This window comes from Pleuronectes platessa, chromosome 7, assembly GCF_947347685.1.
Source record: "Pleuronectes platessa chromosome 7, fPlePla1.1, whole genome shotgun sequence".
Lineage (NCBI taxonomy): Eukaryota > Metazoa > Chordata > Actinopteri > Pleuronectiformes > Pleuronectidae > Pleuronectes > Pleuronectes platessa.
This window is the reverse complement of record NC_070632.1, coordinates 16,041,142-16,065,956: the sequence shown is the minus strand read 5'-3', so window position 1 is coordinate 16,065,956 and position 24,815 is coordinate 16,041,142. Positions and strand designations below refer to the sequence as shown.

Sequence of the window (24,815 nt, the reverse complement as noted above, 5' to 3'; positions counted from 1 at the left end):
TGAACACTTCAAGTCACTATCTTCCTCTGGTGTTTGTTTTTCTGAGCTGAATTTGTCCTGAAGGAAAGATAAAAAGTTGACCCAGTCGTGCTTTGAATATCATCAAAAGATACTTCAACCTTTTTAAGATTCAAGTTTTGAGAGTTTATTGAAAATGTACATCTGAGAACAGAAACTGGTCTTATTTACTGCACATACACGTCTGTGAGTTACACTGCACAGCCACTGACCTCTCTGACAGTCCCTCATTACATTTCAAAGAAGAAGTTTGACAAATGAACCGATTGAATATGATCACATCGAGAATTAAGTCTCATCACTGCAAAAATCTAAACCTCGGAAACCGATTCCTCCTCTGATTTCAGCGATTGCACTGCCTCTAGAGGCCAATAGCAGTACAAACCCAAGAACTGTAGATCCTCAAATAATGTACATGTTATATCACAAAAAAACAAGGTTCTGTTAAACTACATACTGCAACTAGTGCAGGTGATTGTCCATGTTCTCACTATAGAAATTATATAAAACAGGAGCTACTCTAACAATTATCTATAATAAAATGACAGTTGTATAAAATTGCATTGCATAGAATAGTCATCAAGGATGTAAACAAGTGAAGCATTGAGACACTGAGACAGCCTCGTGACATGAGAGGGTAAAAGCTACTACATTTTATGGCTGGCAATTGGTTTGAAGGAGAGACATGTTGTTCTACACAAATACTACACAGTAGACTGCCACGTAAATATTTGGTTCATCACATGACTTTGGCCTGGAAGAGTTCCATGGACGATGCAAGTTCAGTTGAGTGTGGCATCTACTAGAACTATTTATATTTTCAATGTACTGTTAATGCATTTAGGACAGAAATATCAGATAAAGTCAAAAAGAAAACATGAAAAACAATGCCTTGGTGTTGGAATCCACTCCAGGTCTCCAAGGAGAACTAGCTTCCTGAAGACCCTGGAACCCCCACAACTTACTCAGCTTTATTCAGAAAATGTATGTTTTCGATATATATATATATAATACAGACAGGTACCACAGGCCTTCTGCATTCAAATAAGAGCATGTGCACTAAAATCTGCAAAAATCGTACCTAGAAAAAGTATAACTGTATATTGCTTAAAATACGATTAGAGATTGATAAACATCACAACAAAATTTGTACAGTTATTTGTACCCAGTTGAAACGATAAAAAAAAAAATTCAAAAGCTTTAATTTTACAATTACGTAAAATTTAATGAAACCTCCTTGTATGACTGCAGCCTTTATGTGATCAAAAACTTCCATGTGCCTCTTTTTTTTTTTCATAAAAAACAAAGCATCACTGTTACACCAGTGAGGTTTCCATGAATGTCTATAGCCACTGAACTTTTATAAAACCAGACATTTGTTAGACATCCATGTCCATTAAAGTGTGGAGGACACAACAGAGAGAAGTTGTCTTCTGTGCTCTTTTATCAATGGCTCTTTTATCTGTCTCATGTCCTCACTTTTTGCTGCGGTAGTGGGCTGCCACCACCAGGTAGCTGTCGGGGGTCAGGTCCTTGATGTTAGGGGACTTGCTGCTGACAGGAGACATCTTGCCCTCCACCCGGGAGAACTGGAGCATGCGGCACGGGTCGTGCTTCAGCAGGTAGCTCTCAAAGGTCTCCCAGCCTCCGCCCACACGCACCATCACATGCTTGTTGTGCAGCATCTGCAGAGAGAAACAGGATTAGGGCATCTCCTCTGATGTCGCTGTGTGTCAAAGGAGAGCTTTGAGCGGGGCGCTGAGCTCTCCCCTCTGCAGGACTAATGTCATTTCCCTGATTGACACAGTGGGTTGAATTCGAATGAGGAGTTAAGCACGGCTTTGATGAGGCCTCGGACTGGACTATGTCCCTGGAGGGAAGCGTTCTAAAATCTCCTACCAGCCTAATGCCTTGATGAGCAGGCTACTGGGGAACACAAGATTGATAAGTAACGTGTCACTGTTTGATTTCTGGAATTACAAATATGACTAAGGTGCTTGGTATACTGTTATAAAGTTCACCAGCTAAAATCTGTATATATAGCACTGATCAAAAATACAGCTGAATCTTGAATATCACTATAGTTATGCAGGTATTTAATCATAAAATGAACCTCCACAATATGTCATGATCGTCCAAACAGTAATATATGAGATAATTCAAATGTACATGATATTTCATCTGAACCAAAGTGGTGGCAGGGACAGAGGAAATATGTTTCATCCAAACCTGAAAACATTATCCTCTGCTTAACCACAGAATTATAAGCTGTATTTTTTTTGTCCATCATTCAATCTTCAACGTTTGCTTCCAGATGATGACACCTGCCGCACCAGGGCACATTCTCAAGGTTGGCTACCATGGCAACGTCAGCCATTATGATAAAGAGAAGAAGAAATGAAAGGCTCTGGTATATTGGTGGCTCAGACACTTGCATTCCCCAGAGGCTGCACACATAAAACATGTCTGACTCACCATGGAGCCCTATCGCCCCTTTCCTCATTAAGACATCATTACCTCTCTACTAACACAAGCTTGTTTACTGAACGCCAGAGAAAGCAGGTCACTATAAAGGTCTCCAAGTCGTTATATTTGTCCTTAACAGCACAATCAGGAGGATCATGATTCAGACCAATTTCCAGACTAAATCGTTTGATAAAAAGGGTAAACTGCCTCGTGAGTCCGTCACCTCAGTCTGGCCCGATATGAGGCTTCCTGCCCTGCAGCTCCATGACATGCAGCATTTATAAGCCTCTAAAAAGAATCAATCTAGAGGGCAGTGGCGGGGCACCGCTTCCAATCACCAGCGCCAGGCCTTCAGGCTTTGTGACTGTGGTTTTAATGGACCTGTGTAATGGTGCCGAGTGGTTTCTATCGCACTGCTTTCGGGGCAAGACCCTAACCAGGGCCTTTCCTCTCCTCAGTAACCCAGAGCAGGGATTGGGGCCCGGGGCTGAGCTGCGACAGCACTTCTCACAAACACTGCGAGGATACTCTCGCCCCTTGTTGGAGGTACAACCACCTCATTTATTCCCGGAGCTGAGAAGGTCATGCTGTACAGATTATTGTGAGGTAGAGTCTCACATGTGCTGCATGCCGCTGTTGTCCTCGCCAGTGACTGGTCTTTGTGTATTCATGCCGATTCAGTGGAAACAGTTACTGGAGGGTGGGGGTAAAACTATCAGAGGAATTTTAATTAGAGGATCTTCTCAGTGAAGAGTTCACACTCAGAGGCAGAGGGACAGAGGTTTAACTCTCGCTTTCGGCTTGAGCAAATGACGTATCTCACATACTGTAACTGTGACTAATGCACACGTGGTGATACTCATGTAACTCTTGTGTAAGTCTGTGACATCGTTTGCACGTCTGTCTGTGCTATAGGAATCTGTCCTCTGTTGCTCTCGTCTCTCTTTTTGTTTTCTCGGGAGGGAAGTTCAAGGTTGTGTCTGTGTGTTGTATTACGTTTCACATGATCTGGAATTCAGATTTTGTAATGATGTTTGGAAATGTCTCATTGCACAAATGAACACAGACATTTTTCTCCTGTAATATGTAGCTGTGATTAAAATATATGATATGAGGACAATCCAGACTTTTGGCTCTGCCTGTGGAGATTTCTGATTGTATGAGTTGTGTTAAATGATTGATGTCTCTTTATAATTTATTTTGTGTGTGATTTTATACAAATTAATGAACAAAAACAAGTACACATATTTATTACCACTTTTCTCTTGTGCACTTTTACATTTGAGCTGCAAGTACATTATACCTTTAATACTTTCATTGTGTAAAATTCACAAATAAGTTTTTATATTAACTTGTGTATTAATAGTGTTTCCATTATGTTTCATTACGTTTTATAAGGTATAGAATGTGAATACTCTCCCATTATTGCGCAAAATGTCCTAACAGCTGATCCTGAATACATGTAAACATGAAGCCATATTACACGGTGATGTTATACAATATTCAGCCTGATAAAGAGAATCTTCTCCCTAAACACAGTATCGACCCTGTGACTGTCTCTCTACACCGAATTTATTTGGTTTAAAGTTCATGTCAGGGGGTTGTGTTATGTGTTGTGATCTGAAATGAGGGTTTAAATCCCTTTAAAGTGGACGTCTGACAGGCTGCACTGTGAGCTTCTCACCACTTGGTTCCTTGGTTGCTCAGCAACACAATGAACACTTACAGCATGCAATTATTTAAACCCACACGACTACAAATAATAATGTTATGAATTAGATTCTTATTTTTGTCACAAATATTTGAGAGCAGCTTTATTCATCCATACCTTACACTAGTAGAAATTGGATTTGGTTGAGGTTTAACATCAGTAGTTGTAATATAAAGTGCTGACAGCAGAGGACAGCCAAGAGTAAACTCAGTTTTGCACGTCGACACATCCTAAACATACCGTCAGCAAGAATCAATTCACATTCTTTGAGGTGTGAAAACTGGTTGCGGGTTGCCAAGTAACCAGGATCCCAAGGGGGCCGATGCTACATCTCTAATCTGTGTTAGCCGCCATTTATATCTCTTTCTCTCTCCCTCCACACCCAAGTCGGGTAACGTTTCCTGGGCTGGTAGATTCAGTGTGATTATACGATGGGATCGCAGCAGCCAGTGTTGTGCGGATTATTACTTAGCAAAATATATTTAACGAGTAATAACTTGGTCATCGCATCATATGGAAATGTGAGGCCTCTGCTTTACTTTTATGGCCAGTCAGCCACATTATGTTTGGCTGAAGATGGACATTGTCGGCATACCATTACCAGTAAATGAGACCTCACAGCAAAGACGCGGCTCTCCAGACACAATGGATGATTCATTGCAGTGCCGGCCCCAAGTGTCAACTTACTGCCATATGCTGTGTGAATGGAGAGGAGTTGGCACTGCAGTGTGAGATCTCTTTGTTGTCGGCCCTAAACCGATTTGAAAACTAATAGAATGGATGAAATGAGATGAAAAAACATATAAACTCAAACTGAAGATTTCCTAAGTCCCTGTGTTGTGCTCTAAAATATATTTGCAGGACAGATACTGGCAAGTTTTTGGTGATCATATGAGTGCACTTATACTGCATTTGCAGTTGCGCTGTATACAATTGTGACGCAGCACTAAGGTGGTGCATAGTTGGTCTATAACCTAAAAAACACAACATTAGGTACACTGGTGGAAACATTATCCAGAGTCATCTAAAGACCAGTTAGAATGTGACATAATGTTTAGGTGGAGAATTTAAAGTCCTCCACAGGAGACAGTGGTATTATATGCAAAAAGTACCTGAAGCTTAAAAATAATACTCATTAAGTATGTCAATGTCAAATAGTTTGCATGTTCTCCCACTCTTCTGTGTGCCTGTGTTTGGTTTATCTGAGTGATCCAGCTTCCTCCAACAGTCCAAAGACTTGCAGACATGGGATCAGTCGATCAGAGACTCTAAACGGACCATGAATATGAGTGTGAATGATAACTGACCAATAACAGAGATTTACATTTTGTTTTGCTGGAGCTTCTCTCAACTGTTTCAATTGTCGTAACATATTTTTAATGCCGATAAAAAGAATTGTGTGTAAATTATATCTATATCTTCTGTATATCTTTCAGGTCATAAATAGAGCATAAAGAGAGCACAGCACATCTAGCATAAAACTACCTCAAAAAGAGCACATATTCAGTTACTAAATATACTCAGTCACCATTTAAAAACATAGAATCTGAGTACTCTGTGTACTGTGTTTTCCCCGTGAATAATCGTCATGTTGTTCACTGTATTTATTGTTATTTCACTAACACTCCTCCTTTTGTCTCTGATAATTATGACAGTACACTTGACACCATTCACAACAGTAAGCAGAACATTCATCAGCTTCGGCCTGTAGCAACTTCAAACGCCCAATTTAACATTTCTAATGGGGCTCACGTAATCTGGAATTCAGCTCCCCCTAACTCTGCAAACTCATCACCAGAGGGATTTTATAATAACTGTGTTCGGAAATTCCTCACTGCTGAGTTCTAAAACCTGGGATCTGAACTTCAACAGATGAGCACAGTTATTTTTCTTTCTGAAATGTGCTGTTATAGTTATGGTGATGAAGATATATGATGAGAGGAAACTCCAGACATTTGGCTGTTTGGCTCTCTCTGTCGGCACATATTTTCTGATTGTAAGAATTCCCTTGTGTGTTTATATATTTTAAATGTCTCTTTATATTTCATTTTTATGTGATTTTATACAAACTAATGAACAAAAACATACACAGATTTATTACCACTTTAGTCTCAGAGACAATAAAAGGCAGCTTACATGTTAATCGATAGCACTTGGACCATTTTCTGAATGGGCACTTTTACATTCAAACTGCAAGTGCATTATACAGTTGATACTTTTCCGTATGTAAAATCTTTATTACATTTGATATGTTTCCATTGTGGTGTAAGTTTTATGAGATAAATGCCTTTAAATACTAAACCAAATGGTCCATAAACCCAATTTTTCCTGGTTCTGAATATATCTAAACCTGAAGTCATATCATAGAGGGATCTTATGAAATACTCACTCGGATGAAAAGCATCTTCTCCCCAACACGGTATCGACCCTGCGACTGTCTGTCTACACAGAATTTATTCGGACACCTGCAGGGGGGGTCATTAGCGATACTTCTTACCTGTAACACACACAAAGACAACCTCGTCACAGATGTTTCCCCTGTGAGATTAAAAACAAAGCAAAACAAGAGGTGACTTACAGCATCATCCAACAGCTTCCCTGTGCTTTTCTTGCTGGACGTCACTTTGGGAGGAGTCGGGGAGGCAGAGGGAGAAGGAGAAGGGGAAGGAGAGGAGGCGGGAGATGGAGGGAGGGGCTGAGCTGGAGATGAAGGCGATGGAGGAGGTAGAGGTGCTTTCTCTTCTTGCTCAATCTCTCTCTCAAGTTGTATGAGGCCTGGAGGCTCCACATTGTACCTGCACCAAGGGAACAAGAAGCATCCATAAATTTGGTATAATACAACATTCTAACCAGGATTGCATTCAGTGGAGCGCATACCTCTGACAAGGCCCCTTATGAAACCACATTTAAATTCACTTGATCTGACTTCAATTTGAATAAACAGTCTCCTTCATTCAATTCAATCAAGTTTCACTAAATCCACACACTCATAAATATCAGTCCCCCAAACATGCCTGATTTTTTTAATCAAGATACATGAATTATTATCTGAGAAATCAAGGAAATGTCCAAAAATGCTAGAATGTGAATAAAAAAGAGTTCCTGGATTCGTCCCTAATTCAGATCTGCACCAACATTTATTTGATTCTCCCCTGATCCATACTGCAGCTTTCCAGCAAGTTTCATCTAATAACGGACAGGGGTGAAAACGTGATCTCCTTGGTGCGGTGATAATGATCTAACAAAGCATGAGGGATTCATGGATAAACTGAAATAAGTAAAGACAAATACCGTGATGATATCCGCCCCAACTCTAAAAGACAGAGGCACACCTCCCGTGGCTGCCTGTGAAGAACTGCAACAAGAGATAAAGTTTCAGCATTAGGTTTTTAATAATTATAAAGACATTGGATGATATCTGTCATAAGGCGATAAATGAGAGTGAGAGTGTGTGTGATGAAAAAGACAAAGATGTAAACTTATAAACTTCATGCATTCAAGTGTTCCTCTCCTGTGTAATCCTGTTGACCCAAAATCATATTTGCATTGATCAAACCTGGGATGTACACATGGACTTGAGGTGCATATCTACACGTCACTGACTATTGGACCACACAGTGAAAGTGGACACGGGATGTATGACACATGTGAGACACCACACCATGCATGATAGCAAACCTGGTGTTGTTACATCTACTGCTGAACTGATAAATCCATCCAGAGAAAGAAAGGTGGTAAGAAAAAGAGAGAGAGAAAAAGAAAGAAGGATGATGTCAGCTGTTGCTGAAAACAAGTGTTTTCACAACATTTTTTATTAGAATTACACGTCCCCTGCATTTGCAGGACCAGTGTTCGGAGCTTGCTGTGTGTAATTTGGCCTTAGAAGATGATTTACATAGTTTAAATTTCTAAGAGATGGTCGACCAGGCATTAGTCAGGAATTGAATATTTCAGGTATTTCAGGTGCGGGCAGGGTCACAAACTGTACAGGGGATTTTTCAGTCCAGACATAACTGCAAACACATTTCAGCAATTTGAGAAATCCTTTCAATAGAGAGACAGATAACAAACCCAGAGCCTGAATGAGGAAGAGAGCAACAAGGCCCATGAGATGAGGAAAACATTTGCATAGCGTTGGCCTACTTTCCCCACTAACTCACAGCCTTCCCTCTGTGTGCGCTCCCTTTGTTTTGCTCCAGACATTTTGTGCATGGTCGCAATTTTCAAAACCCGCTTGTCCTCATCACCAGCTTGAGCTCCCAGCAGCCCGCTGTCCTTGTGAGTCAAATTAACAGAAGGAGCCGAGGCAGGGCCTGGAGATGTGAGTCCTCTGAGTCACAACAGGGAGTGAAACAGTTCAACCCGTTCAATACTGCACCTGCACAATCGAGCCTTTCGCTGGAGGTAGAAATCTGAGTCCGATGGCCTGGCAGTGCCACTGACAGCCAAAGACGGACAGTTAAAGTCTGTATATGGATGTTGTTTGTCCTACACACTGATTTTCTGGTGTTTTGATGTTTATGGAAGAAAAAGAAGCAGACTCACCTAAATCCTCTGACTCAAACAGACACGTTTCACCAACTCCAACCTGACGACACCAGGCCAGGAAGTTAGCTGTGTTGTCCCGTGCAAAGAAAGAGCCAGAGGGGGCACTCTGCCGGCATGGTATCCTCCGATTGGGGATACTCTGTGGCTGAAATAAAGGTTAATCGATTATTAACCCTCAAAAATGAATCTATGGGATGGAGAGTATCCTCCAACATTGTGTTTGACAAAGGTCCGTCCGTTTCCATCATAACACTGATCCACAAACTCTCTATCTACACTGATTTCCTCTCCATCTGCTGAGGCTCTGGTTTCACTTCAGGATCAAGGACCACTTTTCATATAGATCAATATGGGAGATGGCGGTTTAGAAAACCCCCGGCTACTTTACCAGGCCTTCTGTGATTTGGGATCAAATGACAAGCTTATGGGTTTCTGCCCCCACACGGTCTGCTCGCAGAGATTTATGCTCCTTCCTGTGGTTTTATACAGGATATGTGCGCCTGTGCTAAGAGAAAGGTGCAATGAGCTCATGCTGGAAATATGAAGGCTTTTCAGGGTATTTTTCTTTTCTTTTCCAGGCTCGACTTTTGACTTCTTTTTTTTTTCCTGGTATCCTTTCTGTGGTTGAATTATACTTTGCCTTCCAGGAGAAATAATCTCTAACAATCATAAGGACATGTTATCATTTCTGTGGTTCCTCATTGAATTATCTGCAACTCTCCATGTCTGAAACTGGCACAGGAGGTTCTCGAACCTTTGGACGACACCATGTTTAAAAGGACGGGGACTAGGAATAAGAACAAGGAAGAGGAGGAAGATTATAAACCTTATTGATGATCTATACCTGACAAATTCTCAACACCTCTACTGCTGTAATTACACTATAAAAATAGCGTTGGAACATATATGTAGGTTTTATAACCACTAGTGCAGGACCCATTCTAAAACTGCCTGGACTGTTCTCTTTGTTTCTGCTGAGGAGCTACTTCGGAATTGTTCCTTGTCATTAGTGAGTTCTCCTGAAAAAGTTCTACAGCATACTATCACTTTTTATTGTTTGTTTGCTGGAGTTTTTTTTATAAACAGTCTTTGTGCAGAGTGAAGTTAGATTACTTTGTGTTCATCCTACCTGGTTTATCTCCAGTGCAGATTTTGAAATCAATATTTTTCATAAATTCAAAATCTCACAACAATCCAAACCAAAACCTCAGTAGTTTAGCTAAACATAAAGCATTGCAGCAAAAAAGTGCTGATGGAACTTTAGCACTCGTGAGCCCTGAATGTCTGTGTCAGATTGATATGGTGAAATAAAAATAATCAAATCATTAAAATGATCTGGCAGCGATTTAGACCCGCTGTTTGATGCAGTTGCAGACCCTGCTGTAGTTTATCTGAGGACATAAAAAAAGACGTGTTCAACTTGGTCCACAGATTGACACACTGCCGGACCCCCCACTGATGGATAAAGAGCTCTGGTCATTTGTTAAATCAATTTTTTATCAATATTGAATATCTCCCATGTCCAAATCGCACAAAAGTTTGGACTGCGCTGCCCTGGCCCACTAACAATAGACCTGCCAAGTGGGATAATCAGCCACTAGCTGAAGCAATATGTTGGGACTGGTGTCATTCTTCTCATCCAACTCTCTGCCTGAAAGTGAAAAAGTGCAATGATGCTTTAAATGTTAACAATATGGTAATAAATCATAACAGCTGACGAGAGAGTTGTATTGAAGTTGGCACATGGCAGACATCTGACAGCTTCATTCATCTGCAGTTGATATTGATTGATGTAAACACGGTGGAAGATGTGTGAGAGACGACATCTACAAAGTGTGATATATCGTTTCTCTCTGCTGCGATCCCTCAGTCCCACCGCACACACCACATCAACTTAGACTGGGACTTGAGCGCACATGGAAGTGTTCTCTAAAGTGGTGTAACAGTCGACAACTGCAGCCAGCGAGGGCCGAGATGAGCTGATAAAGGAACAGCTTTTTGTCTTGAATCATAAACCTTGACATGTCATAAGATGGGTGACAGCATATCAGGCCTTATATGCTACAACAAGAACAAAGGGCAATAAATCTAAAATTCAATAAAACATCATAACGTAGCTTTTGTTTGATTTTAAAACCTGAGTTGTGTCTCAGGCCTCCTTCTGCTCTCTATTGGCCTCCGGGATCAATAGGCTCCTCTATTTCAGTAGCTCCTCTGACGTCCCACGGCCGTTGACCTCAAGTATTTCCTCACATCTGTGCTGCTGCGCTCACACTGAGATCAGGAGACCCGATGTCATCAGCGCAGTCATGCCTCTGTGCAAACATCAACAGCTCTCATAGAACAGAAAAGAAGAGTTTTTGGCTTCTTTTCCTCCATTTGAAAAGAAACACGACCTCATCCATCTCACTGAGCATCCCATCATCAGACACCAGCTCAGTGTGTACATGTAACTAACTTACTTTGTTACTGTACTTTAGTACATTTATCATGGATCTATACTTTACCCGAGTAGATTTATTTTCAGGTACTTTTCACTTAAACCATTACATAAAATGGCAAATATCTGTACTTTCTACTTCTCTAAAAATATTGAGTTACATCTTCATATTGCTTTTTTATAATAAAAAGAGGGGAATCGATCCACTGATCCAATCAGAGCAGGCAGGTAACATTAGACCCCGCCTTCTGCAGCAGACGTCACCACCGAGAAAACCATAATGAGGTTATAGATCATTGCAGTAGGGAAAAGACTACACTCAGCAAGTACTTTTACTTCAAATACTTTAGGAATATTTAAAAACAAGTACTTACTTTACTAAAGAAAAGATAATTTGGTGCGTTTACTTGAGTCGATTTTTGTCCATTTATTTATACTTTTACTTCAGTTTGACTACCAACAGCAGATGCTAAAACAATCCAACAAATGTTCATGTTTACAAGATAATGGACTTTGTCACATTGACAAAGGTTAAAGCTCAGGTTGGTAATCCTGGAAGAGCTAGAGCCAGCTACACATTGAAAATAAGCAACCAACACATCCCACCTCCTCCCCTCAGTCCTTGTGCGCAGCCTGACAACTGCTAGTAGCCAACTTTTCCAATGAAATGATTGGTCGTGTTTATTACTGTCCTGCGTGGGCCACCGACACTGGCTTTTAGTAAGAAAACGTTATTTATTGATGGCTATTGGGATGAGGAGAAAATTTCAGCAAATAAGATTAAAAGTATCTCAGAAACCACTTACCAACCCTACCTTTAAAACATTCTCTTTTTATTTCTTAATTCTCATAGAGCCACATTTCACTCTTGAGGCCTGTGAAAAATGTTAACACAATTCAGGTTTGTCCAAATGCTCTCAACAGCATGCATCCAAGACTTGAAAATATATATAAAAACATTTGAACACAAGTCCTCGAGGAAACTGTCGACCCCAAAATTGACTCGCAGGAGCCCTGAAATTGATACGATCTAAAGATTTGCATTATTATTTGTTTTCTTGAGCACTGACCATGTAAAATACACATTTTCCCTGATTGCTCGGGTAAAATGACAGATAACCACGTGCAAAGTTATCCTTTAATCTTCCCCAATTCAATAAACCCTCACTCAAGCCTCAAAAGAAATCAACGTTCAACGTGGTTCTGCCAAATCTCACAGGGGATGTGGGGCCCCATCAGTTAGTGTGTCCTTGCCAGGCTCACTTTTTTCTTTTTTTGCCCCGCTGAAGGCTGCAGGCCCCCATCCCCCATCCCACCTTTGAGCGCTGCTTTATAAAATTGTGGAGGTCCAAGCAAAGTGGGGAATCACGGCTGCTGCTGAGCTGACGAAACCAACGTAGCACAGAGGGTGGAAAACAAATGCAGAAGACCATTTTAAATTTTCATCGAGAGGTTATGATACTGACATTTCTTTGGGACGAGTATACAGGAGCTTTTATTGCTCTGATTAAGGAAACGACTGATATGGTCCCAGTGATCGTCAATTAAACTTCAGTGCTGCTGCCTTCAAGCTGTCTGGTACCAATACTTTTTATACCACAACATGAAAAAGGATTCGAAGTAGGGATTTGAGTTAACAGCATTCACAGAAACTGTGTTACTTAGTCTGGATTTCACTGGATTTAGTAAGATGGATTTCTTGATGATAAAGTCGCAGTCTGATCGAACATTTCAATTCCGTCTTAATGATGTTTCCCTGCTCTGAAACAATTTTTTGTCAAATCATTCAAGCTGAAAGTCCCTGAACACTTTCGGCCCAGATTTGTCTTCAGCACATCACTTTTCACATTTCACTGTGTCTGTTATCAAGCCAGACTACTGTAGTGCTCAGGTTTCTCTGTACCTTTGTGTTGCCAAGGGCAGGCGGGTCTCCGTTGCTTTGCCTGAACTTCTCCTGCAGTGTCCCAGCCAGCTGGCACAACAGGAAGCCATTGTCTAAGCGATCCATGAAGCTCTCGGCGGTGATTTCCAGACCTGACCAGGGAAACACATAAAGAAAGCAGAGACCAGCTCCATGAATTCATCATAAAAGTGCTCATGTGAAAAATATATACTGTATAAGGAAATAAAATCGAATCTCCAGCCTGTTTCCCGATTGAAGCTGAACCTGACTCAATGTTGTTGACTCTCTCAAACCGCTGATTGAGCTTGGCTAACGCTGCAGGGTTCGGGCAGCTCTTCAGAGACCAAGTGTTCAACTTTTATAAGAAGATTCAGGGGAATCTAGGGGGGATTTTCTGGGAAAACACCATGAGGTGCCAGTCATACATACATATGAAAAGTTAGCGTCTGCTCATACTTAGTAATGCATCATTATACTGCAGAGTTGCACAGATAGATTGGTGATCAACATGTGGTGTCCAGTTGACTGACTTCCAGAGGACCATTCTTCCTTAGTTAGATCACTGTGAAATAGGAGGTGGTGGCAGGGGGGTGTCTGTGGAAAGAAACCGGAGAGATTTTTTTTTTTTCATCCCTTTTCAGTTTCTTATAGGAGGAGGGGTCTTGGGGTTCGACATATAATGAGTTCCAAATGTTGTAAATGAGCCCAGAAAAAAAGAGAGAGAGAGATTGAAATCTTGAGAAATACTCAGTGAGCTCTCGTCTTATACGCTCATACTCTCCCTCGCTTTTCTGTTGGAGGGAAATATATTCCAGAGGGCTCTCAGGGAAATATTTAAATTTATATACTCACTCCTATGAATCACTGAGTCTCTTCAAACTCGCTGCTTAACAACAATGACTCATCGGTATATTCAGAATTCCACCTCCCACTCAATCAGCAGACTCATCCTTACACCAGGACGCTCCTCCCATCTGAAACTGTAAACCCTCATCTGCATATCAACGCTGGTTGTGTTCACTGCTTCTCCTCTCTGAAGCCTCCACACCCTTGATCCCTCACCACAGCAGACCACAGGTTTCCAGCTCATCTGGTTCCAGTGCAAACACACACTCGACTGCCAGAGATAACAGGGAAGATAATGAAGTTGTGTTACGTTGTTCGCAAATAGACAGGAATCCGTCTCAGGGACTTAATTGGCTTAGTGTCAGTTTGACAAATGCCCGCTGGAGCGTACACACAGTCTGCAGCATGGTTAATAACTCCCAGTTACGAGGTGAGCAATTTGAAACACAGGCACAAAAAGAAAAGAGAAAAAACTCATAAATGAGGGAGTAGAGTACCACTCCTCATAAAGTCCAAACAGTTTTTGATAAATCTTAAAATAAATCTTCTCTCGGAAAAACAGTGCGAAATCGTTTAATTCTTACATCGTAATAGTCTGCTGGTAGGATTCGAGTGGATACTAGTGGGTCTGTGCTGCTTTAGAGCAATGGTTCTATATACCAGTTTTGCCTTAGAACCTTTTTGTTAAGTCCTCAAAGGGATAGTTTATCTGACACTTGGATGAGACCACACAAGCAGTATTGAGTCTTGTTATGTATTTTTTCTGTTGTTTCATTACTCTTGGCTGCAACACTGTTTACCCCTGAGATTCCAAAAGAGTTTTGTGGACTCAAACACTTCACCCACCCCTCCATAGGCATAGTGGTGAGTGGATGAGTGAATTTTCATTTTTCAGTGAACTATCCCTCTAAATGAAGCGATGTATTTCTCCCGTTACAGGGTGGATGCCTTAAAGTTGTGATTTCTCAAAGGGATTTTTCTATTCGCAGTCATTTTCAATAGAATTTTCTATCTTCTAATTTTAGAAATCTGTCTGTATGTGACTCAAATATCTTGAGAACAGTTTTTCTGAACGACACTTGTCTGGACTCATGTTAAAAGTCCAAGGAAGTGCGGTGTCAAGTTTGGTGCAACTTGGACACCCGATACAGTTAATCTTGATCAACTTTGAATAAAAAGCCGACCTGCGCTCTGTATCAGCGGTGGATGGGACTCGATCACAACAACAGCGCGTTCACAACATTGGCAATGGCAACTGAATCTCCAGTTCGGGGTCCTGCAGACTGCGTCAAGCTACACTGAACTGGCAAAGCGTCAGAATCAAGCATTCAGCTCAATCCCTGCATGTCGCTTTTAAAGTTTCAGAAAGAAAACAACAACCAGCATTTCCAGAGACCAAGCAAATAGCCTTTTCCAAGCAGGCCGGTTTAGAACAGGCAATAGTATTGTGCGAAAACTTAACCGTCTTCATACCTGCCCAAGGGTTTAACAGGAGTCACCAGATTCAGATTACATCCGCAGACTGTGTCATACAATTGTTGTGTGACTCCACTTTTGAATAAATGCACTACACAGGCAAATATATTACACAAAAACAACCTTACACAAATCTTCTGCTGATGCTCCCTCCTCTGCCTATTCTCCACCACTGACTGTGCAGCTTTCAAGAGCTGTTAATGATCCCCATTATTCAATTAAGGCAAATCCATGGGAGAGTGTGTGGACATGGATTCACACATTCTGGTGCTTTAAAATAGTTTGTAATGAGGTTCAGATTGATTCCAAGTCCCTGCGGAGGTGTTTGTATCAGCAATACCAGTTCAATCACTGTTAAAGATAAGGAAATGTGCAGGATTTTTCATGTCAGGTTATAAGAAGGGGTACGGAATAAATTAGCAACAACGCCTGCAAAGTTAAATTACTTAAAATGTTGTTGCTATGAGAGATACTAATGCAAAAATAATGCAAAATATGAATTATTATTGGATTTCTTTAACTCTTACTGACTGTGTGTAACTGCAACATGTACCAACAGTTAACATTTCAGCCTCTTGGCTAAAGAGTAATAATTTGATTATGTTATATTGTGGCGTGCACTCAGGGGTGTGTCCTCTCACCCAGTCGGTTGATGGGTAATGTTAGAGGCTGTAGCTATATATACTTCCCGTATGGGGAACATGTGCCAGTTCTTACTTGCTACTGAATAAACCACAGTAAACAGTACCTGCGTCTCTGCCTTTCCTTGTCTTGCCACAATATTATATTATATTAACATCTCTTGATCTCTGTGCTACAGTGAGCGTCACTTACCGAGGATATCACTGAGCCACAGGGCCAGGTCCTCCTTCATGGGCAGCAGGCTGGCTTCATGTCGACTGGCCAGCCACTGGTGGTACTGCTGCATGTCCGTAAGGCCGGGGCCGATGGGATGTTTGGGGCTCAGGGAGCTGCACATGGTTCCCTACAGACAGCCTGAGGAAGAAGAGGGAGACACAGAGTCTGAGGCAGTGGCAAAGTGTAAACCTTCAACGATAACATCTTGTAAATATCAATATCAAACAGGGTTTATTTTTATTTCATTTAATTGTTCATCAGTATGTCCTTATGTCGTGTTTTTTTTCTCCTTTCTTTTTCCCGTATCTCGCATACAACTCAGTAACGTTGTAATTCAGAGTCACCCATTCAATGATCTCTCAAGTATAGCAAGAAATAAATGTTGTAATGTGTAAGTATCAACTTGCTGTCTAAACAAACATTCAAACACAGAGTGTAGTTGTGTACACAGAGACACTGTATATCATTTGTCTAATTTTCCCAAGCTACCTCTGGCAGGGAGCTCATGTTTTCTTCTGCCTTTGTTTGTGCGTTTCAGGATTATGCAAACACCTACTGCAGCTGACCTGTGTAGATGGGTGGGGCATGACGCAAGGAAGAACCCATCACATTTTGGAGAGGATCCGGATAAATAGAGGATCCAGGATCTTTTTTTCTTTTCTTCCCTTTGTCTCTTCTCATAGGCGCGTTTTTCCAGACCCCTACACGGAACTGCAGGGACCATATGAATAATCTTGATATATGTACATAAAGGAAACACTTGTGACTTCCTGCAGAGGTGTAATCATCAGCATAGATGTTACCAGGCCAGGGTAAATGATGATGGCTTGATGGGGCATTAGCCTTGTCAGAGGTTTGCGCTCTTCCAGTGTCCTACTCCAATATATTTCTGGAGTACACGTTGTACTTTTAACTTCACTACATTAACTCGACAGCTACACCCACTTGTTACTTTACACACTCAGATCGTACACAACCTATAACCTGCTCATTAATACGATGCAGTGTAACAAATTAAACTACCAACAACATAAACAGTGATGCATCGGTAAAAACTAAACTATTATGATGTATGATGGAAAAGCTGAATCAAACAGCACTGACATTACTGCACAATTAGTTAGCATTTGATACTTTGAGGTAATGTAGCTCTGCTTTTTCTAAATTCACACTAGTATTTCTACTCTCTACTATAATTAATGCTCTAAATGAATCAACATGACAACTTTCTCCAATAACAACTGACATTCAGGCCCTTTATTCTCAACAGCAGAAGAGGAGGATCACATGAATATAAGTGAAGAGAGTTGTGAGTGCATTTGTTCTTTCGGCCAAATCCCGGTGTGGTTTACAGTCCAGCTGGTGATATAAGGCTTTTTCATGGACCCTGACAGCACAGAGACAAGAGAAAGCTTTGATGGAAGCCATCAGGACTCTCATTCAACAAACGCCGCACACAAACAAAGAGCTCCTTCAGATTACCCTGCTTCCTATATGACACAGACTATCATAAAAGTCTAATTCATGCAACACTGCAGCAGCCCTTAGGTTATAGAGCTGGTGCACAGACTGATATTAATATTAAGAGCAACATTTAACAGCTACTTACTGCCTGTAAAATGAAGTCATTGAGTAAATGAGACGTTCCTCACAGTCTTTTCCTATATCACGCTACAGCACGCCAAGTGTTGCCCTGCATGAGCAGGTCCCTTCTCATCTCAGTCCAGTGTCACTCCATTAATCTGGGACCAGGGAGCGACTGAAAAAACAACTGGTCTCCAGATGTAAGACCTGAGCGAAGCAGCAACACACATCAACTGCTCGGTAGCTAACAGTCACAGTTTAGAAACGTCTGTGCTGTGATTACTGTGTCTCTACAAACTGATATGTTCAGATTGGTGGTGCAGAGAGGAGTGACAAAGTCAATGGTTTGCATCATAAGGACTGAGGACTATTTTTACTAAAGACTTCCATTGGCATGTTTGTAGGGGACTTTATTTTGAAAATGAAGGCCAATGAAGGCCAATGTTCAAAATCAGATTTTCTGTACATGTGGGGCTTTTATGGTTATTGATGGAGCAGATCCTTAACTCTTTTAGTTCAAAAAATTACTTACAAGAGATGACAGATGGATGATATGACTGGTGGTGGCAGTCATCCTGTATGTTAGCTATATTTTGTGGGTGCATTGAAACAATGTTATCTGTAACCTGGAAACAAGCAGGAACATCTTACTCCACCTAGGCAAATAGCAACATTTGATGCAAATGACAAGGGGAGCTTATTCCAACGAGGAAGCAAAGCTGCCATGAACAATTAGTTCACAGTGAGATGTCTGAAAATGTCTTCTGAATACCGAGGCAGTGTAACACAATGCAAGGAATCTGACCTTTAAGGCAGTGAAACATTTCAAGGTCCAACCGGAGTCGGCAGCTACCAAATCACACCGCGGTGCAACGCTGGACATCAGGACGTTGATGTCCGACCAAGGTTGTCCTTTTTTCCTGAAGACAAGAGCTGCTGATTGTGTACAAACACTAATCTCTGGAGCTCAGCAGTCGCACACAGGTGCAACATTCCCACGTCCGCTGTGGTGCAGGCTGACAGACATGTCTCCAAGTACGAGACCCATTCATAAGATACCCACATTGGTGTTGTGTGTGAAATAAAACAATGGTGTTTGACATGTGTGTCGATGGGGTGCATTGCAAATTCATCTTTTTTACCAGCCCAATGAAGATGTTAATGTATTTTATCTGTTTTAACTCTGTTTTTAATATACTGCATATTTTAAAGAGTCACTGTCTAATGAAAAACATGTGTATCCATGTTTTGAATTTTTTCAGATAAATGACTCCTTTGTGGGTTGGGAAATATCTTGGACTTCTCAAGCTGTACAATTGTCCCGGAGCATCTGGAAATGGAACATTTTTGACCAACAAGCATTTGAATTTATTTGTTTTAATATATATCTTACATAAACGTCATATTTTTTTCTGCTCATATGACTCAAGTATACGGACTTGAAAATCGTTCTTTATGTAAACTTGAATCTATAGTTGGAAAGTATTCTTCTGCACCATGAACATCCTGCCGGGATTCCCCCACATTTTTCCCAGGGACGAGCCTTAAAAGAAACAACCAGCTGTTATTAAACATACTCGGTTCCTAGCACCACACTGTAGCCTGACCTCTTCAACTTCAGCCCATAAACAGCACCAGCGCTCTGGCTTGTTCTGCTGAACTTGCTGCCTCTTCCACTTCTGTTATTTCCAAAAGTTGACTTAAGAGGATGACATTGAAATCAGGAACAGATAACCCTCCTCGCTCAGGGATATCCATATATAAATATATATGATCTCAGTCCGAGAGGCCTCATGACTTCAGCATGCAGTCACAACATGGCACAGTCGGCTGCAGATCCCTCCAGGAAAGGCACACGGGTGGGAATTTTGACTGCTGGATCGCATCAATTAGAAAAACAACAAGAGTGGGTCTGTCCTGCTAACCCTCACAGACCTTCATGCCTTCCTCCTGCACGACAGTAAACTGATCTGGAGCCTGATTTGTCCACTTAAACAAGACAACTTATAGAGTTTCTGTACTGCAGATAACTTCTGTGTGTTATGTCAGTGAGTGTTGCGTTCAGGTAACAGCAGCTGAACCAACGTCTCTTTCAAAAAACATAAAATATTGTCGTACAACACAATGCTTGTTCATACATACACAATCTCATGCCACACGTTTCAATAAATACTCAACTGTGATACTGATTTAATTTAGATTTAATTATTTTACAATGTAAAAAAGTTGCCTCAAGCCACAAATTAAAGATCCCTGTGTGGTAGACATTCAGCATTTTGAGAACACACAGGTATTGAGACCTACTTGTGTGATAACTTGCTTTTGGACTGCGTTGCATCTGCCCCTTAAACCACTCAGCATTACATTTCCATTTACCACTGCAATACCATGTTTCAAAGCTGTCTCCTCTTTTTACAACTGCCACAACATGAAAACAACCACAACAGACATGTCAGCATTCTGGAAATAGGATCAAGGGGCTGGATGTCTGATGAGTTATGACTGAGATCCAGCCATGCAGGCACACACTAATTAAAAACCAATGAAATGACGGAGCTGCAACTGAAGAGAAGACCCCAGAGTGGATAGTTATACAGATACCTTGAATTAATCTTAGAAGAATTCAAATACAAGTTTATTGCAACAAGTTTATTGCAAGAAGAAACAACATTGAGCCCCAACAGAAGATGACATTATTCAGAAGACATTTTTTTCAATGTTTGTTTTAGTACAAGTTGCACCCAGAGCACTAATCCAGAACATGCATATACGTCTGGTATTAATTTGTCAGTATAAGAAAGCAGCCAAGTCGTGTCGTGAGTCGACAAAATGCTTCATATGTTTGTGTTTATGTGTGTGCGTGTGTTTGTAAGTGTGTGTGTGTGTGTGTTTGTTTGTGTTTGTGTGTGTGTGTGTTTGTTTGTGAGTGCGTGTGTGTGTGCTCACCCTGAGGGTTCAGCTCGCTGGTGTGCACCTTCCTCTCTCTCTCTCGCTCTCTCTCTCTCTCTCTCTCTCCCCTTCTCTCTCCCTTTCTCTCTCTCTGGTCCTCTGAGCTGCAGGATCCTTGTGTTCATGCTCCTCGCTGCGGTGCATCGACCCACAGGTTACTCTCCAAAACACTGAGCCACTGTGGACCGGGGAGGTCTCTCTCTAACCGCGCGCGTGCACGAGGGTCTGACTTCGCGCACACACACACACATGCACACGCCTACACACGTAGATGTATGTGTGTACACGCTGCTGATGGCAGGGAGGTTTTCTCCAGCACTGCCTCCCTCCCCTCGTCTCCCTTTCCTAATGTGACATTTCTGGATTGAAATAAGCAGATCAGTTCGAGAAAGTCAAGTCACATTGATTTCATTGATTTCTTCCTTGTTTTTAAATGTGCGCACACGTTATTTGATCCCATATATCTGACCTGTGTTAAATCTTGTAAATTTATATTTACTGGGATTACTGGGGTTGAATCACACCGTCGTGTAGTTATATAATAATTAGTGGGGAAACATTCTATGATTAAAAATAATGTTTATTCTCTAATTTAGGTTATTGTGCTTCGTTTGGTTTACTGCAGGTGGATATATTATATAATACAAATAAGATACAGTCTATGATAATAAGTTATACTTTCTTTAATATATGTTTGACACAGACTATAATGTAAGTTAGATAATTATATGATACAAATAGGATACATTTTATGATAATAACTTTGAAACATTCTATAATGTGTTAGATACATTCTATAATAAGTCAGATACATTCTATAATAATAATGGATACAGTCTATAATAAATAAGTTGGACACATTCTATAAGAATAAGTTAAATACATTCTACTAGATTAGATGAATTATATTATATAGGTTAGATACATTCTATAATAATAAGTTATTATTATTATTATTATTATTATTATTATTATATGTGAGATACATAATATACGATTAAGTTGGACACGTTCTATAAGAATAAGTTAAACATATTATATTATATAAGTTAGATACAATCTGTAATATAAGTTAGATACGTGTCTACACATTTATTTCTAGGGTATTTAAAACAAAAATATTATATAACCATAAAGAAGCATAAACAGTTTAGTTTCATAACTGTTGTGCAGTTACTCATTAGCTTTTATTTTGAAGGAGTCAGTTGAGCCAAGCTTTTTGCACCTACGACGCATGCGCAGTGGCGGAGTTAACTCAAAACAGCAGCGGGAGAGAAAAGGAGAAAAATAAGTGAGTTCCCTCTAGAATCGTCACGTGGTTCGTTCTGTGTATTCTCATCTGGTGATGTTTCTAAATGGGTCCTATCCATACTGAGTGGGACCACAGCTGTTCACCGACACGTGTTCAACGTTAGCCACAGTTTGTTAGCTAAGTTAGTTATGTTAGCTTCCTGGCGGCACTGGACAGGTTCTCTGTATCGTGTCTGTCCTCCACCGTGTCCCGTGTCTGTCCTCCACCGTGTCCCGTGTCTGTCCGGGGGCTGAGCCGTGAAGGCGGAGAGCGCCACATGGAGTCGGCTCTTAGAAACCTGTCGAGCTCGGTGGAGCTGCTGGCGGTGGCGGCGCACAGCGGAGCGGTGGACCAGTGGGATGACCACAGCCTGTCCAGTGCGTTTGACTGGGCCCGGTACTGCGAACACCTCTTCTCCAGGTTTCACAACAACCCCGCGGTCAGAGGAGCCATGGAGGAGCAGCTCCAGCTCACCAATGGACGTCTGAGAGCGGCGTTCCCCGGATCCACCGAGGTGTCCTTCCCCGACCTGTCCCGGTGCCAGCACCACCTGCTCATCGGGCTGCTGAACAACCCCAAGCTGCCCATCTCCATCATGAAGCTGCTCTTTGACAGTAACGCTCCTGCAGACAGCGGCTGTGTGGATGTGTCCGGCCTCTGCAGCCGCATCATTCAGTGCAAGTCTGCGTGTAAGGTCCTGAGTCCTCTCACTCCCCCCTCAGCTGTGGGGGCTGATGCTGAGGTGCAGGGGGGGCTGCTGATGGAGAGGCTGGGTGCCCTGATCACACATGGCAGGGCAGAGCACTTTTTAGACTCAGTCCTCCGGGGATGTGAAGGAGCAGCAGCAGAACACTTCTGTCTGGTCATCGCTGCAGCTCTGCTGACAAGGACAAACTCAGAAACGGCCTCACATGAAGTCCTCCTGGACTGGCTACTGAAAAAACAACCCAGCACGCTAGAGCGCACGTGTTCTGCTCTGCCCACCGCACGTCTTATGGACCTGGTCAAAGAACACCTGAAATTTAGAGACGCCTACCGTGATGTGCTAAAAAAATGGGCCTCTGAAATGGAGTACAGCATAGGTGATGGGGAATGGGTTCAGAGCAGAACAAACCCCCCAGCGTCCTTTCAGAAACTGACCGAGCACTTTCAGGCCTTGTTTGAGACGTGTCCCTCTCTGAGGGACGATGTAGAGAAAGAGTTAAATGCTTTAAAGATTTCTGACGGAGACTTTGATGTCAGAGGTCTGAGTGTGTGGGGAGACCTCCTGTCGGAGTTACACAAGTGACTGTCAGACGTGAGGGTTTAAGAGCTGTAAAAGATCCTCAAATACAATTAAATGTTTACGTCTACTTATATCCTGATGCTTGGTATTAAACCTCAGCGTGTTGAAAAAGCCCTGATTATTGAACGCTGTCATCAAAGGATCCACTTTCTTCCTGACTTCAAGTCTTTATGTCTTTGGTAAAGTTTCTGTGTTTAAGTATAATTCTGTTAACAGTATTGAAGCTCAGGTGTCATATTAGCGTTCTTATCGAAACCATACAATCGGGACCTATCCCTGTGTTGGACAGTTTTGGTATTTTTATACCGTTTAATTGAATTATTCATGTCACCTTTTTTTATTGCATCATATAATTATACACAAACATACACAGAAACATAAGGACAACATATTGGATACATTTACATAATGGAAAAAATAGCAAAAATCCTCACATTTGCAAATCTTTGCAGGTCTGAAAGCACTTGGCATTAATGCTCCTGCTGTGAAATTTAAGCCATGAGCCTGGTGATAATCAAAGTAACTTATTTTGAGTCAATACAATCGGACATTTGTTCAGTAGAGTTGGACAGATGGTAGCATCACGTGCTGCTTGTAATCAGCAGCAGCAGCAGCACGTGACCTGACTGAATTTCATTGAGAGCACTTGTCAGGCGGGGAGTTGGCACTTGTTAAATTGCTCTCTGGAGGTTCAAGGCTACATCATGAATCCCACCTTACCGTCCAATAATTGAATGATTATAGATGTGTGGTTTCAAAACCATTGTGCTTGTGGTTTTCACAGTGTGCAGACGTCAGACTGAAAATTGTGCGGATCTATGGAGAGAGGCTGTCAAAATGTCAATAAGAAAGCAAAGACTGTGTATTCCATTTTACCCTTTCCTGCCCACACCTAAAATCATTCTCAGCCCCTCACACCTTCTGCTACTATCGTCTTTCACCTCTCGATCTGGATGTCAACAATTTTGATTGGATTAATGCCAGTCATGTGACTCGACTGCCAATTCACACAACTCAGGCTGTGGCCCGTGCGTCGGAGCTCCACTGTGGCGAGGGATCAATTAGTCAAATCAGGCGTCTTCAATCACACCCTCCACAATAGCCGGTGTGTGTGTGTGTGTGTGTGTGTGACGTAACTCTGGCAGACAGCGGATTAGAGCCCCAGCCGCCGCCTGTGCGATGGGAAACACCAACACGGCCACAGCTCATTTAACACACCATGAAAGCAATTCACGTAGAGACAGACAAGGGTCACTGAGCAAGGGGCCGCCTGTACACAACCAATTTATTTCCAACCGATGAAGAACATATGCAGCAAGCTGGATGGAAACCAACTGTGATTAAAGGGATCCCACCTGCTCCTGTGTCATAAATACATGCAAATTCATATCTTTCACATTTTCATCAGGTTTTTATCAGATTTGATTGGAGAATTCAAGA

General features: G+C 41.6%; 2 protein-coding genes across 3 annotated transcripts; one reads left to right on the top strand and one right to left on the bottom strand.

Moving 5' to 3' along the window:
- Window positions 1-120: 120 nt before the first annotated feature.
- LOC128444448 (growth arrest-specific protein 2) lies at window positions 121-21,066 on the bottom strand. Of its 2 annotated transcripts, none has more exons than XM_053426946.1 (8): window positions 20,797-21,066; window positions 16,243-16,404; window positions 13,087-13,217; window positions 8,741-8,888; window positions 7,487-7,550; window positions 6,774-6,990; window positions 6,585-6,692; window positions 121-1,703 (listed from the first exon to the last, which is right to left on the bottom strand). In XM_053426946.1, exons 2-8 carry the CDS (start codon window positions 16,385-16,387, stop codon window positions 1,494-1,496), a joined length of 1,023 nt encoding a protein of 340 aa, XP_053282921.1. In that variant the 5' UTR covers window positions 16,388-16,404; window positions 20,797-21,066; the 3' UTR covers window positions 121-1,493. The 2 variants fall into 2 exon arrangements, with proteins under 2 accessions (XP_053282921.1, XP_053282922.1); XM_053426947.1 differs by having other exon boundaries at window positions 8,741-8,882; window positions 20,797-21,064.
- A 1,270-nt stretch (window positions 21,067-22,336) lies between these two features.
- On the top strand, window positions 22,337-23,696 carry fancf (FA complementation group F). The gene has a single exon (XM_053426948.1). It carries the CDS (start codon window positions 22,368-22,370, stop codon window positions 23,376-23,378), a length of 1,011 nt encoding a protein of 336 aa, XP_053282923.1. The 5' UTR covers window positions 22,337-22,367; the 3' UTR covers window positions 23,379-23,696.
- The last annotated feature ends 1,119 nt before the right edge of the window (window positions 23,697-24,815 follow it).

Bases quoted from the DNA above. Each gene is read 5' to 3' on its own strand.
- LOC128444448 (XM_053426946.1), bottom strand. From the start codon at position 16,387: ATGTGCAGCTCCCTGAGCCCCAAACATCCCATCGGCCCCGGCCTTACG. The intron at 13,218-16,242 runs GTAAGTGACGCT...TTCCCTGGTCAG, and splicing joins GTGGCTCAGTGATATCCTCG to GTCTGGAAATCACCGCCGAG. The intron at 6,693-6,773 runs GTAAGTCACCTC...TGTGTGTTACAG, and splicing joins GGAAGCTGTTGGATGATGCT to GTAAGAAGTATCGCTAATGA.
- fancf (XM_053426948.1), top strand. From the start codon at position 22,368: ATGGAGTCGGCTCTTAGAAACCTGTCGAGCTCGGTGGAGCTGCTGGCG.